Source organism: Trachypithecus francoisi, unplaced genomic scaffold, assembly GCF_009764315.1.
Source record: "Trachypithecus francoisi isolate TF-2019V2 unplaced genomic scaffold, Tfra_2.0 Lachesis_group20, whole genome shotgun sequence".
Taxonomy (NCBI): domain Eukaryota; kingdom Metazoa; phylum Chordata; class Mammalia; order Primates; family Cercopithecidae; genus Trachypithecus; species Trachypithecus francoisi.
In genome coordinates, this window is record NW_022681466.1 from 54847808 (window position 1) to 54864080 (window position 16273).

The window sequence follows — 16273 nt, forward strand, 5'->3', positions numbered from 1 at the left end:
GGAGACAGATTGAAATGTCAGCTCTGTTCATGAGGGCTGTCTTCCATCCCATAGCCAGTGATAGGAGGGGACCTGGGGGCCAGGCAGGGGGAAGACAGAAGCAGAGGGAGCTGAGGACAATTCCTACAGGACCCTGGGCTGTCTAACACTGCCCTGCTTCCAGCAGACCATGGGGTCAGCTCAAGGAAGAAATATAGCCACTTTGAGCCATTTGAGGTCCAGCAGACCCTTTCCAGGATGGGAGGTGGGAAGGATTCAGGTTGTCTTCTGCCATCCCCTAGATCAACAGCCTGATCTGGCCTGTCTGTCCCCACAGAAGCTGTCAGTCAGGCCTCCAGCACGTGTCCTAATGGCGTAACCCACAGGTGAGATGGCACTACGGTTTTTGTACACATTTGCACCAGTACAACCCAGCATAGGCAGATGAGCTCTAAGATGACTCTTGTGTGCGATCCCCACCCCCAGATGCTGGCTACAGGTCTCCTAGTCTCTCTTGGTCACCATCACCTGTGTGTACTCAGACACAGACCCACTTATGCGCACACAGCCCCCTCAAACGTGTCCTAGCATGTGCAGGCCCTCACACACCTGTGCTCCCTCACAGCAACCATAGTATGATCACGATTTTCCCATAAGAACCTTTACAGTTTTCACATCCATTATGTCTTCAGCTCTCATAAAGCCTCAATAAAGAAGGCAGGGCAGGCTGTTTTCCTGCACTTTATAAATAAGGGAACCTTGTAATCAGAGAATTTGAGAGATCCTCTTTGGTCACACAGCGAGTCCAAGACAAAGCCAGGACTCTAGGCCAGGACTCCTGATTCCTGGTCCAGTGCCCTGTCTTGTGTGCTTGGCAATCCCAGGCCCTCCCCAGAACTGGGAGAATTCCAAGTGGGCGTCCTCCAGAATCAGGCAGGGCTGACTTGGAAAGGGCATCTGGGGCAGATCCTGACAGGTACCCGTCTCCACCTGGGCCTTCCACTTTGGATTTGCCTTGTGCCACAGACAGGCCTATCTCCTGGGCCAAGGGAAGAACAGGGGCTTTTGAGTCTTGGATTGAATCCTGGCTCCATCACTGACCAGCTGAGGGGCCTTAGGCAAGTCATATGACCTCTCCGAGCCCCAGTTTTGCCTGTGAAATGGGGATAGTTTACCTACTTCATGGGTTTGTAAGGATTTGGTTAGATCCTGCCAGGAAGGGTTTTAGCACATAGGGGCACAGTGGTAGCAGTCATCTTTCCATTTAATGGGGAGATGTGGGTCATACCTTAGTAAAACCTTGGCATTTGCAGCAGAAATGATAGCTGGCTATGAACTTACTTTACCCTCAGGTCTGCCAGGGCTCTGCCTGGGAGGCACTGTACCTTGGAGCCTGTGGCCCAGGCTCTGCAGCTGCCAGGAAGCAAGCAGCAGAGCCAAGAACCTGAGGTGCCCCTGCTCAGTCAGGCCTATGAGGGAGCTTGCTGACCCCAGAGAAGGAGCTACACTCAAAGGGACTGGCTAGGAGGAGCCAGGTGCATCATATGATTCAATCTCCTTTTGTAGAGAGGTAAACTGAGGCCCAGAGAAGGCCAGGGATTTAGCTCACAGAGAGGTGGGCCGCAGAGCCAACACTGAAACCCCAGTCTTACAAGACAGACTCTGTGCCCTTCTGAATTGGCATTTATCCAGAAAACCTTATGGCGTAATGTCTGTTTTAGGGATGAGGAGAGTAGCCAAAATCCATGGGGCTAGACCTGCCTGCGCCCTGTCATCCCTTTTGGATGAGCCTGCCTAGAGCCAGGAAATATAAAGTTGCCCAGAAATTTCACCCAACTGACCCCCTACCCGATGCCCACATCAGGCCTGGTCCTGACCCGGCTTAGAAGGGCAGAGTATTCTACTATCAAACTATCAGTTGGCCTGGCATGGGTGAGCTGTGTGCCAATAGAGCCACCTGGGGCACGAGGGCAGGGACTGTGGGCAGCTGTGCCCAGGCTCCAGATGGTACAGAGAGCAGCCAAGCCAAGATGGAGGCTGGCAGTGGGAAGGCTCTTGGAATGCAAAGTACAGACAAAGGCAGGCGCCAGGCCCGGAAAGGCCTGGAGCCCTCAGGGGGACACTGACTGCCTGGGGAGGGGCTGGGACCCACATGGGCCATGAAGCTCATGCCCACCCATCCTGAAGGAGCTTCTCTGGACCTCTCAAGAAAGAGCCTAGCCCAGTGCCTGATCCCCAGATGAAGCAGGCAAGCCTCCTTGGAGCACAAAGGGCCTGACCTGGCCTCCTCCCTATGGATGGCTCAGACCTTCAGCCTTAGAGGGCATCAATAACTGCAGCACCATCAGAGGAGGTGGGAGGCAGGAGATGAAGCAGGTTATGAGAGGCTGTGGTCCAAGCCATAGAGAGTAGGGCTTTTAGGGATTCTGGTACCCCGAGGCTGGTCCTCCAAAAAAAAAAGGGAATTGAGAAGGTCTTGCTCAAGGCCCCAGACTTTAGGCAAGGGCTGTGGTCTCATGCTAGGGGCCCAGTATGGTGTTTGGCTGCTTTGCTCAGGGGTGTGATTTGTGAGTCCCTAAGACAGTCCTCTCCTCCATGGCTCCTGTCACTCTCCTTGTCCAGACTTTGTCCCATCTATCTGCCCTCAGTGATCCCAGTGAATTCATAGAGTGGCGGGTGGGGAATTCTCCATGACGGAGGGAAGCCACAGGCAGTCCCTTCTCCCCAAGCCTGAGAAGCCATGGGGAGCTCTGTAGGCCTTCCAGCTGCCCACCCATTCCGCCCCCAGTGTCCAGCATGGCCTGACCCAACTGTCAGCCTGGGCAGAAGGACGCTGCTCTTGGGCTGAGCCTCTGGCAGGAGTGTGATCCGGAAGCCCTTACGCTTACCCTCTGCCCCTACACAACAAAGCCACCTTTCCAAAACAGCCAGGGCACCCTTCAAGGGCCAGGCCTGCCACACCTGCTGCTGCCCAGGCCAGACTTGGTTGCTGGCTTCTCATCCTACAGATCTCAGGCCAGGTGTCATCACCTCCAGGAAGTCTTCTCTGACCCCCAGGCTGGTGGAGTGTGCTCATCCTGTGCTTCCCATCATCCCCATTCCCGCCAGCACTGGGCATTCCATGGTCATTGTTCTTTCTTCCCTACTAATCTTGAAGGTCTGTGTCCCCAGTGCCCAGCGCAGAGCGTGGCACGGAGCAAATTCTCAATGTATATTTGTGGAACAAATCCACTCAACAAAACTCATTAGTTAGTGATTAACTGACCGACTTTTGGCAAATCCCTTTTCTTGCCTGGGCCTCAGTTTTTCCAACTCTCCAGTGGGTATTGGTGTGTAGTGTAGAAATTCTTCAGGTCCCAAGTGGCCTGGGTTGGGGTGGAGGTTGCCAGAACTAGCCCTGGAAGAAGAACCTTAAATCCTGCTTAGTTCTGGCTGATTCTGTCTCTTGCTCCTTCCCCAAATTGGGTGCTGACCCAGCTCTGGCCACCCTATGCCCGCCACCCCTCTATGGCTTCAGACTATCTCGGGCCATCTGGGCCGACAGTGTCCCCAAGGACGCTGCCTCCATGGTACCGAGGTGGAGGGTGGGGCCAGCATCTGCCACATTTCCTGACAACAATCCAGGGCTGTGGCAGGTCTTCGTCTCAAGGTTGCCTGGTAACGGCTTTTGCATTCTGATAAAAGAAAAAAAATGTGGCAGCACCAGACAACAGACACGGGGTTTGTGTGAGGGGGTGGGCCTTCAGCGTGGGGCTTGTGCCTGGGCCAGAGGGGGGGCAGGCAGAGCCAGCATCTTGCCCCATTGTGGAGGGTACCAGGGCTGGGTTCAGCCTTGTCCAGTGGGCTTCAGTAGGGGTGGTAGTCCTTGAGGGGCAGATAGAGCCTCCCAGGCCTTCAGGGTGGCACTCAACCTGGCACCTGCCCCCTCCACCCCCTTTCCCACACCTGCAGCTGGTGCCTTCCACCCAGTGAGCCACAGCCGGTGCCACCTCTCATTAGGTGATGATTTTACATTAATTACCTTAATTAAGCAGTGCTGAGTGCTAATGGCTTGGGGGGGGTGGCTGTTCCTAATTACCCTCCCAGTCAGCCCAGAGTGAGGGGCACAGGGCTTGGCAGAGTAGGAGGAAACGGTTGTAGGAAGAAGGGGAGGGACCCAACAGGGGTAGGAGAGGGTCCCCCTGACAGGGTCTGATTCAGAGACCTGGACCTGACATCCTGAGAGGGGAGGGCTGGAGGCATTGCCCCGGGACAGGTCTAGACGACTCCAGGCCCCAATCCAGGGACATGCAGAAATTGGAATGGGCGGGAAGCAGAACAGAAGGCAGGGAGCAGGGAGCAGGACACACTTCTCAGCGCCCTGCCAGATTCCCTCAACCGGGCTAAATGCCTCTCTTGCCCACCCCTGGTCAGTCTCCAAGATTCAAGTCAAATGTCACCACATCCCTTCCTTCCTCCATTCCTTTGTCCAGTCATTCAGTCAGTGCATGGAGTGTCCATTCTGGGCTCTTCACTACAAGGTACCCCTCAAGGAGCTCACAGTAGCTGGGGAGGTGGATGGCTATAAATAGATGGATGGAAGGCAGACTGCTAAGAACTAAGATGAGGGATGCCCTAGGCTTTGGGGATCTGAGGGAATTCCCAGAGAGGGTGATGCCAGGGTCGAGTCCTAAGGGAGGGCATCGTGGGATGACTCTTCCAGGTAGAGGGACCAGCATGTGCAGTTGGGACTTGGGAAAGAAGGGTTGGCCCATTCAGTTAGTTGCAAGCTATTTAGTGCAAAGTAGGGGTAAAGAACAAGGGAAGGAGTGGCTAGGGGTGGACCCAGAGATTTAGGTGTCCTTAGAGAGGTGTAGCGGGCAGGATTGATTTGAGAAAAAAGACTGCAGTAGAGGTGGAGATGGGTAGAGTAGGGAGCAAGTGTGGGCGGGGGGACCAGTGAGGCAGCTACTGCATCATCAAGGGAGGGATGGTGAGGACTAAACCACGTGTGGTTGCAGGGACGGAGGGAGAGAAGCAGACAGATTTAGAGGGGAGTGTCATGGTGACAGAATTTTGGGATGAATTGATGGGACTGGGGGAAGAGGGACAGGGAAGGGCCAAGGTGACCCCATGTTGCACATCCAGGGACGCCATCCACATTGCACTGTGGTGGTTCTGCTCCAGGTTTCTGACCTGGACAGGAGTGGCTCTGGGGGAACAAAAGGAAGATTTGGGTTTGTGGAGGTTGAGGAGCCTGTGGGACATCTGTGAGGACCTGCAGCCTCAGGCCTTGGGATTAAGAGAAAGTCTTAATTCTAATGGAGGGATGAGATAGCCCAGGGAGGCTGGGGACAGGAGGCTGGGCTGTAGATCTGACTTTCTTATCAGCTGATCACCTCTCTAATGGTGTGGTCAGGTCTGTCTTACCCTACCTCTGCATCCCAGAGGCCAGCACAGGACCTGACCCAGAGGAACTGCTCAGAGAGCATTTGCTAAATGAATGAATGAATGAGGCTCCATGACTCTCTCAGCCCCAACAAGGCAGCCCTGTGTTCTCTGCTTAGCCCACAGATTCAGATGTAGGGTTTATACTCACCCAATCCCCTGCCCATCCAAGGCTAGAGCCCCCTCCCACAGCCCCTCTAGGCCTAGGCCATTGCCAAGCACACAGGACAGAATCCAACCATGTTTTAGGCCCATCTCCCAGCCCTGGCCTTAGGCAACCCCCAACAATTGATGCTCCTAAGCATCCCCACATCCTTTCATAGCATGTGCCTCTCTGAAGAAAGAGAATACAACAGGCCCAGCTTTGCCCTTGCCAGATCCAGATCACTCACCTTGATTTCCACACCATAGCCAGGGTAGACAGAGATGTAGAAGAAGCAGTCCAGGCCAACATCAGGGGGTGAGCTGAGGTCTGTAGGGGAGTCCAGAGAGCCCTCTGGGCCTGAGAAATTCCAGCTACAGGGGCCTGGGAGGCAGGAGGAGACACAAAGCTAGTGCCATCTCTGGTGAAGTGGTCCAACTAAGGCTGAACCGTGTGTGTGTGTGTGTGTGTGTGTGTGTGTGTGTGTATGAAGTGAACACCACCTCTTGTGATGTCTAGTCTCCTGTTGAAGGAAGGGGAACACCTTTTATTGGGTACCTACCATGTGCAATCTTATCTCAGTTCTCACAGTGACTCAGTGAGGTTTGTTTTTGTTTTCTTTTTTTTTTTTTTTTTGAGATGGAGTTTCATTCTTGTTGCCCAGACTGGAGTGTAATGGCATGATCTCAGCTCACTGCAACCTCTGCCTCCTGGGTTCAAGCTATTCTCCTGCTCAGGTTCCCGAGTAGCTAGGATTATAGGCATATGCCACCATGCCTGGCTAATTTTTTGTATATATATTTTTTGAGACAGAGTCTCGCTCAGTCGCCCAGGCTGGAGTGCAGTGACGCAATCTTGGCTCACTGCAAGCTCCGCCTTCTGGGTTCACACCATTCTCCTGCCTCAGCCTCCCGAGTAGCTGGGACTACAGGCATCCGCCACCACACCCAGCTAATTTTTTGTATTTTTTGGTAAAGACAGGGTTTCACCGTGTTAGCCAGGATGGTCTCCATCTCCTGACCTCATGATCCACCCACCTCGGCCTCCTGAAGTGCTGGAATTACAGGCGTGAGCCACCATGCTTGGCCGAGGTTTGTTTTCTTATTGCCATTTTACAGATGAGGCTTAGAGATGAGATGTTAAATAGAATTCCTAGGGTCATGTTATAGGTGGAAGAATCAATATTTTTCTTTTTTGAGACAGAGTCTTGCGTTGTTGCCCAGGCTGGAATGCAATGGTGCAATCTCGGCTCACTGCAACCTCTGCCTCCCAGGTTTGAGTGATTCTCCTGCCTCAGCCTCCCGAGTAGCTGGGATTACAGGTGCCTGCCACCGTGCCCGGCTAATTTTTGTATTTTTAGTAAAGATGGGATTTTGCCATGTTGGCCAGGATGGTCTTGAACTCCAGACCTCAGATGATTCACTGACCTTAGCTTCCCAAAGTGCTGGGATTACAAGCATGAGCCACTGCACCTGGCCAAAGAAACAGGATTTGAGCTCAGGACTATCTGGGTCCAAACCACATGCCTCCTATAGGCTGGCCCTTGGTGCCAAAGGGCAGGGCAGGCTGGCACAATGCCAGAGAGACAGGCTTTTAGGGGCCCCGCAGCCTCCCTCATCCCCATTTCCACATCTGCAAGCCAGCAGGGAGCTGACCTGGTGTCTGGACTGTGGTGATGGTGGTGGTGATGATGGTGGTGGTGGTGGTGGTCTCCTCATCATCTCCTGAAGCTGTGGAGGAGGCGATGGTCCCCTGGATCCCAATCCCTGCGCCCTGGGACACAACCTCTGGAACCCATGGCCTTCCCATATCTCCAGGACCCTCTTGGGTTGGTGTCCAGGCTCTGCTGGGGGGTGTAGTGCTGAGTCTCTCCCCTGGGCCTAGGGTGGGCACTGCCATGCTGGGCCCTGGAGGTAGGGGAGCTGTGATTCGAAGCACAGGGGGCTCTGACTGCAGACTCCAGGGTCCCTCTTTGGACTGCGGCTGGGTGGGTACCGCAGCCGTGGCTGGAGTGGGGCTGGTAAAGACAGGGCGGCTGTCCTGGTTGGCTAGGCGGGGAAGGGGACTCGGGGTGAAGGGTGTAGGTGGGTCAGGCTGGAAGGGCAGTGCTGGTCGCAGCTCCTCATCTCCCTTCTCCAGCCCCTCTTGTAGGAATTCCTCAAGCAGCGGGTGGTGGTTGAGCAGCTTCAAGGTGGGGGCTGTTGTGACAAAGTGGACGCCTCGTTCTGGCTGCTCAGGTGTGGGGGCTGCTGTCAGCTCACCATCTGTCTCCTCGATGCCTGGGGCTTGTCCTTTCCCCATGGTTGGGGCCTCTGAAGAGCGTCCTGGAATAATACGGGATGGTCAGAGGTTCTCCCCCTGCTCCAGAGAGCAGCATCACGCCCAGCTCGAGTAGTTGTGGGGGGGCAGCTCTCTTTGGACAGAGAGCCCTGAGGAGCGTGCTCACTGCTGAGAATCACGGAACTACAGAATTTATGAGCTGGAAGTGAGGCGCTATTACATACTTCAAGGGTGGCACATGAGACACTCTTTCTCCTCCAGCACCAGAGGTAGACATTTCTCACCCATCTATGCATCATTTCCTACTGTTCTCAGGTTCAGCCTCAAAATCCTCCTCAACACAGCACTCCACCAGGTCACACCTGACACCTCAGACTGACGTGACAAATATTTGCCATCCCTAATGAAAAGTAGAGACCTTATTTTACTAATGAGGAAATAGGCCAGAGAAAGGAAGTGACTTGCTCAAAGTCACACGACCAGTTGAATTGAGATGAAAACCTTAAGTGAGCGTAAGTGTGTCTCCCACCACAGTGTCTTTCCTGCCTGAGATGATAGGGCATTCAAGTTCATTTCCCGTTCTCAGTGAACCTGCTAGTCATTAGCCTCAGGAAATGCGTCACATATTTGGGATTTTATTTTAGATTTCCTCATGGTTGCATGACTTCTTTTTTTGTTTGTTGGTTTTGAGATAGGGTCTTGCTCTGTGGCCCAGGCTGCAATGCAGTGGTGCAATCACGGCTCCACTGCAGCCTCAACCTCCCAGGTTCAAGCGATCTTCCCACCTCAGCCACACTCCCCACACTCCCACTTCTAGTAGCTGGGACTACAGGTGCTTGCCACCATGCCTGGCTAATTTTTAGAATTTTTGTAGAGATGGGGGTCTCACTATGTTGTCTGGGCTGGTCTCAAACTCCTGGGCTCGAGCAATCCTCCCACCTCAGCCTCCTAGGGATTATAGGCATAAGCCACCGCACCTGGCCATGGGTGCATGACTTCTTTGTTAGGGGCCCAGTAGTTTCTCTCAGTTCTCAGGAAATCATTTCTTTTGTACTCTTTTCTGTTTTTATGGTCCATAAAGCATGGTCCATAAGCTACTGCTCTTTATGGTCCATAAAGAGCAGTAATATGAGTAGAGTGGGAAGAGCCAAGTTCTGGAGCTAGTCAGACATAACTTCAAATCCCAGATCCACTACTCTAGAGCTGTGTGCCCTCAGGCAAATCACCCAAACTCTCTGAACCTTAGTTTTTGCATCTGTAAAATTGGATTTCCTTTTTAGGATTGACTGAGATAATATTACATCCCTTCTCTATTTGATATGTCCCCCTGAGTTCCCTTAATCTTTCTGGTGACACTAGTCAGGTTCCATCTAGGGCAGGGTCAAAAACAGGTGTAGAATGGAAATCTAGCATGCTACCCACCCACCCCCTAATCCATGGCAGACATTGCTGATCAATTTTGGTTATTTCTTGCTAAGGCCACATGGGCCTTAGCAACTTCCTTCTCATAGTGTTATCCAGGCAGCCACTACCAATCAATGAGATTGGCTCTGGGGGATGAAACTTATTTGCTATCTCTGGTCCGAGGTACAGATTGCTCTGCTATTGATTATGTTGACTTATTCAACCACATAGCTGGAGAGATGATGCATATTCTGCTTGTGGCCCACTCGGCTCCCCAGATCCTTAACTGCCAAGAAAAGGTCAATGAATGCTGGCTTCAGATTCAGCTCATACAGAATTTTGCCAGCTCTGAGAAGCCTGGGAGGATATTTCTGATCCTTACAGCTCTCAAAATGGCTGCATGAGGACTTGAAGGGAAACACAGCCGGGGTGAGATCACAGAGTTTGCAAGGAGAAGGTCGCTTCCTCCGCACGTCTGATGGTGGGGCTGTCATTCCACAGGCTCACACCCACTCCATGGATTGGCAGGCGTGAGGAAGCAGCAGATGGCCTATGTTCTGTTCAGGAGACCATAGCAGCTCTGATGTGTCAGACAAATGGGAGGAGGGAGGAAATTGGGTGGGGGAGGTGGGTACAGGTTGGAGGGCTCTCCATTCTTCTGGGTCAGAGGAGCTTGGGCACCCCCCAGCCCTGAGAAACCAGGACCAACCGCTATTTCCTGAGATACCCACTAAAACAGCCCATCTGTGTCTTGGCATTGTATGCCAGGCACTGACAACGCCATCCAATCTAGATGTCCAGCCAGGCCCATACCCCCCAGAGCAGATGGTCCACCAGTGCCTGTCTTTCATCTGAATTAGTTACGGAAGGTCCAGGCAGTGCCTGTGACATGCCAGAACAGGGCTCCTCTTTTTGCCCACCCCCCAGATGTCACACAGGCTTTGCCAGGTAAGCTGAGACTGATTCTAGCATGGCACAAGGAAGGGGTGCATTTCTAATCACATAGATTGGAGCCCCCTAGAGCCAGGCATTGTTTATGTGGCCCCTTTCCAGAGTACCCAACAAGAGATATGGCCCTTGGCTCTCAAAGTAGGTACCTGTGGGACTCTTCCCTGGGAGAGGGAGTGCACAGAGATCCTCTAATTCAGGAAGTGACCAAGGCAGGCACAGCTCTTCCTGCTGGCTGCCAGGTGGGTGCTGAGCAATGGAGCAGCACTAATGGGCACCTCCCATCACTGTTGTGCTATCTGGGATCGAGATAGCATATCAAACAAGCAAATTGATTCCAAAATCAGCTGCCATTTGGTCCCAGCAGGTGCCACCCGCTGTCAGAGAGGGTAAGATAACCTCTGGGAGACAAGCCATTTCTGGGGAGAGGGCATCTCCAGACCCCCTGGTTGACTCTGTTGGAGGCCTGAGGTCCTGTGACCTGTCTCCTACTTTCCCAGGATTGTGGCCAGGGGATAGGGGCTTCTTTCTGCCTGGGCTGACTGAATTCAGGGGTGCAGGGACTGACAAAGGGAGCGTATGATACAGGGGACAGCAGAAGAAGGTGTCAGGGGCTCCGATGCCCAGTCTCATCACTACTGTGTCAGGTCCTTCCCAGACTTTGTATCATTTAATGGATGCTGCGCCTCTGGGAGATGGGAATTTTATTTCCACTTTACAAAGACCTGAAGCCTAGAGAGGTGAGACAAGGACTCACCTGAAGTCTCGCAGTGATGCAGCTGGGACTTAAACCTACGTTGATCTGGCTTCAAAGCCCTAGGTCTTTCCACGCACCCACCTGCCTCATGGGAGGGAGAGACTGGAGCTACACAGCAGAGAACACCCCAGCCAGCTGAAGAAACTAAGTCCAGGGAGAGGTAAGGACTTGTCAAAGATCTCACGCCATTTAGAAGTCTGGGGCCAGAACTTCTGGCATGGGGACTTGGGTTGGGCCCTGGTTGAGCAGGCCCTCCGGAAGCCTTCTGGCTGGGACCCAGGGAAGTCCCCACCCCATGCCTGAAGCACATCTGAGCCACGAACCCAAACCGGAGACCCAACAACACTGCTGTGCCAGGGCACAGAGCCACACAGACCTGGGTTCAAGTGTCAGTTCTGCCACTTAAAAGTCATGTAAGCCTGGCAAGTTGCCTCTCAGAGCCTTCACCTCCTTTGCTATAAAATGGGTACTTTGCAAGGATTTTGTGGGAATCTACGTGCCCTGAATAGCAGAGTTCTGAAGGCTGAGGGAGAAGGCCACAGTCAGAGGTTGGGCAGCCCCTGTCGAGGGAACACTGAGGCAGGCTTCTAGGGTAGGAAGGGGCTGGCCCCTGGCAGGTAGGGGTCCCTCCTCTCTGGGGGACTACCCATGTTCCATGTTGGGTGGCAGCATGTGTGACCCTGAGGATATCAAAGACCTCATCCATAAAACAAGGATAATACTGCACCATGCAAAGGGTGGCCACCTTCAAGGCCCTGCATGTCCGTGGGGGACACAGCGGTGGGTGGCAGCAAGATTGTCCCCCGTGATCCCCACTTGCCAGGCCCACCTGGTGCGAGAACACAGGATGCACTCCCTGTTGCTCGGTCCTCCCCTCCCGCAGGGCCTGGGGCTGTATTCTCCAAGTGGGCTGGGTCCGGGAAACACCCCTCCCCTCCCCGCACGCCATCCCGGGTGGAGACAGCCCAGGAACTTCCCGGCGCCTGCAGACCCCAGCCCCGGCATGGCCCCCGCCGCCGCCTGGGCCCTCCCCCCGCATTAGCTCTTAAGCTATGCAAATAGACATCGGAGGGAGCCCTGTTTAAAGTATTTAGACGAAATGAAAAAAGGCTTTCATCGGCACTAATGAGCCATTCAGGATGCCTCCCCGGTGGATTCTCTCCCGCTCCCGCCTCCCTGCCCGCACCGCCCCGCTACGGCCCCTCTTGGGATTGGAGGCCCCTTCCCCCCAACCCCAGCCTGAGACTCCTTGAGAGGACTGCTTACCCCGCCCCAATTCCCAGGGCCCAGCTGGGTGAGGGTGGAGCGGAGGCCCCATGCGCTCCACCCCCGCCAGATCTGGCTCGGGATGGCGGGTGGGGCCCAGCCTGTGTTTAGGGGAAGCCTTAAGGACTGGGGCCTCTTCTAGCGTCCAGCTAGGTAGGTGTTATGGCCTCTGTCTTATAGATGGGGAAACCGAGGCTCAGTGAGGCCCAGGAGCTTGCCCAGGTTCACAGTGATGGTGTGCGGTGGATCTGGAGTCATTACACAGTGCCCCAGCCTGGAGGAACCACCGTACCAGGCAGTGGTGCCACCTCAGGGCCAGCTGGCCTGCCCCTGCAGCGCTGCTGTTTCTGCAGATCTTTCTGTACCAGTCAGCCAGAAAACCTTGGGTTCCAATCCCAAATCGATGCAACACTAGCTGTGTGACCCGGGCGGGGGCTGCCCCCTCAAGCCTCTGTCTGCTCATCTGTGGAGTGAAGACATACTGGGTTTGGGGAGGGCTCATCTATGGACAGACATATACTGTCACCCACTGTAGCCTCTGGAAGGGCAGGCGGCACTGCCTGTCACTCTGGCAGCCCCTGAAGAGGTGCCAGCTCTTCCCCAAGCCTCTGGCCCCTCCGAGGTGGGCAGGCACAGGAGCCAAAGTTCTGGGACAAGTTCAGGTCTGATCTCCGCCTCGTGGCAGCACCAACTGTCAGCTTCTGGGGAGGGCATGACAGCGTGTGGGGGCAAGGGGGAACCTGAGGGACAGGGCGGGCAGGGGGCCCACTTCTCTGAGTTCCAGAGGTTAAGCTGGCCCGGCATGGGGAGAATGAGAATTTAATGGGATCCATTTATTATCCCATAAAAGTTAATGAATGAGTTTATTCTGGAGGTTCCCTGGCCCCTTTCAAGTTTTAATAGGGGATTAGTGAGGGCCTGGTCCCTGCAGACCCCTATTATCCGAGAACCTGAGGGAGCTGAGAGTGTTTGAGCCCCCCAGAGCCAGAGTCCATCCTTACAGTACAGTTCTACGGGCCCAGCCCTGCCCTCTGTACTGTGAGGCCCCAGCTAGAGGCTGGCAGGGCTATATAGGGCCGCTGGGATCTGAGGCTTAGTTCTAGAGGCTTCCAGTTCCATGTGCTGCTGAAATAATTACCCCCACAGTGTCCAGCACCTGAGGCAGGTTTGCTGCTGTCCATCTGCCTATATTGACAGGGAGACAGATGAGGAAACTAAGGCCCTGAGCAGGGGCGTGGCTCCTCCAAGGTCACCCAGAAGCTATAGCCGAATGGACACATTCTGTCTCCTGTGGTCTGTAGCCAGGAAACTGGGGCTGGCAAGAGCTGCCATTCACTTACTCTGTGCCCACTGTGTGCTGACCATGCACTCAGTGCCCTCATACCTAATTTCTCATTCTCCCCTTGCTCCAGGAGGTTTGAGACATTATCCCAAGAGATAAAGACACTGGGGCCTGGAATGGTTATGTAACTTGTTCAAGGTCACGCAACTAATGATGGCAGAGCCTGGGACTGGAACCCAAAGCTGGACAGCTCCATAGCTCAGCTGTCTACTGCTCTTGCTGGCTTTCAGCTGTAGCACCTGGGGCCTCCTATCTCCCCACCAAGCTGGACACCACTATCCTAGGGTACTCATGCCAGGAGCCCTGCAGCTTGAATGATGGGGAAGGGTGTTCTGGTCGTGTCCTGGAGGGGCAGTTGTTGGGTTGGACACAGATACACTCAAAAGGACCTTCTCATTTCCAGAACAGGTGCCTTCCCCATTTTGGCTCCATTTGCTCACGCGATTCTGTCTCCTTGCCATGGCTTCTCTACTCCTTTGCCTCTGCAAACCCTCCCCATCCTTCACAGGTCAGTTCCTATCCTCCTCTGGAGAGCCATCCTTGGCTGGCCCTTCTCTTGACCTCCTGGGGGCACTTCCTGGTAGGCTCCTAACACATGAACAGCTTGTGTCCCCTAGGCAAGGATCCAGCAGTGGATATCTCTCTTCCCATTTCTCTCCCTGGTGCTAGGCATAGTGAAGGCTGGGCTCAGGGCACACTATTTCCAAGCCCTGATTCTGCCTCTCTGCACACTCAGAAGGCACCCTGCTCCCCAAAGTGCCTAGCCCTTGGCCAGCAGGGTGGGCAGGAGCAGGTCCTGCAGGGAGAAGATGGGCAGCCAGCCCTTGGCAGTGCCCCATCACAGCCCCAACTGGCAGTTGATGGGGAGTGTCTGCTGGCACAAGCTGGTGGGTCCCCATTGCCCCAGACTACCCTCTCTTCCCCTGCCACTGATCATCCCCATCACAGCCTCTCACCACCCTCTCTTTCTTGGTCAACCCCTGCAGTCCAGTCAAATTTGGATTGCGAATGAGAATGGGGGCACCTCCTCTTGGCCAGGCTTTAGGCGAGGCAGTGGCTGGTTCCCAGAACCTGAGCCCTTGTAGCCTTTGTGAGCATCTCATCCCTCCCTCACTTACCCAAGAGGAAACCAAGTCCAGAGGGTTTTCCCAGGTCACACAGCAAACTTGGGGCAGGGTTGGGACTCAGGTTGGGGCTGGGACATCTAGCCCAACTACTGGGAAGAGTGAACCCTCCAATCTGGAGCTGTCTATTATCTGTGGGCTTGCCTCCGGGGACAGAGAGCCCACTACCTCCTGAGCTGTCCTGGTTGGGGACAGGGGTAACTGTGGGCTTTGGCATCTCCAGAGTTGGGGTCTCATTGTCACATGGAGGGAGCATGGGTGGAGGTAGTGGGCACCAGCTAGGAGTCAGGCCATGCTATCCTCATCCCACCCTTGACAGGCCAGGTCCCCACAGCACAAGTCACTTCCACAACCTGAGTTTCCATATTTTCATCAGTAAAATGGGTCCCTGCCAGTTCTCACATTGCAGGATCTAGTGAACCACGAAGGGCTCTATAAATAAAAATATTGAATGCTGCTGTTTACTGAGTATACATTTACCACATGCCCAGCAATACTCTAAGTGCTTTACCAGAATTAATCCCCATAATAACTTTATGAGATGGCAACTTTTATTATCCCATTTTATAGATGAGGACACTGAGACCCAGGGAAATGCATTAGCAGTTTGGATGTGTCTGATTCAAACCTGAGTTGTCTAGCCCTAGAGCAGCACTGTCCAATAGAACTTTGTGATGATGGAAATATTTTTATTTATTTATCTTATTTTTAGAGATGAGGGTCTTGCTATGTTGCCCAGACTGGGCTTGAAACCACCTTTGCCAAAATTATAATGGTGAGAAAATTATGACAGTGAAATTTAGATGTGATCTAACAAACTCCATCTTATCATTAACCTCCAGGCTGCCCTTGGTCATTCCTGGGTATGGGCCAAGCTAACTTTGGGAGAAATTTAGTTTGTAGTTTAAATGATAATAGCCTTTCCCAAAACTAAACCACCTTTTAAAAACTAATGAAAGAGGCCGGGTGCGATGGCTCACGCCTGTAACCCCAGCACTTTGGGAAGCCGAAATGGGTGGATCACCTGAGGTCAGGAGTTCGAGACCAGCCTGGCCAACATGGTGAAACCGCATTTCTACTAAACATACAAAAGTTAGCTGAGCGTGGTGGTGCACACCTGTAATCCCAGCTACTCAGGAGGCTGAGGCAGGAGAATCACTTGAATCTGGGAGGCGGAGGTTGCAGTGAGCTGAAATAGCACCATTGCACTCCATCCTGGGCCACAAGAGTGAAACTCCATCCCCTACCCACAAAAAAAAAAAAAAAAAAAAAAAAAGAATGAAAGACCACCAGGTCAGAGGATGAGAGGGACCTGAATTCTGCTGAGATGTAGGCTTAGTTAAACAATTAGCAGCCATTATTCTGGAAGTCACAAGATTTGCAACTTTCCCCATTCCTCCTGTAAATGACCTCACTATTGTAGAACCTATGATTGGTTTGTTGAGATATCTTTTTAGACTTTTGCATTTCTTTTTTTCTTTACTTTGTCACCCAGGCTGGAGTGCAGTGGCATGGTCTTGGCTTGCTGCAGCCTTGACCTCCCAGGCTCAGGTGATTCTCCCACCTCAGCCTCCTAAGTAGCTGGGATTACAGGCGTGTGCCAC

At 53.5% G+C, this 16273-nt stretch overlaps 1 protein-coding gene across 3 annotated transcripts in view; it reads right to left on the reverse strand.

The window, feature by feature from the left end:
• SEZ6 (seizure related 6 homolog) overlaps positions 1–16273 on the reverse strand; it is a 49972-nt gene that overhangs the window by 18758 nt on the left and 14941 nt on the right. For all 3 annotated transcript variants that reach the window (XM_033181865.1, XM_033181864.1, XM_033181863.1), the window contains exons 2-3: positions 7204–7872; positions 5799–5932 (exon numbers count right to left, since the gene is read on the reverse strand). In XM_033181865.1, coding sequence (XP_033037756.1) covers positions 5799–5932; positions 7204–7872 — 803 coding nt within the window. The remainder of the gene's footprint in view (positions 1–5798; positions 5933–7203; positions 7873–16273) is intronic.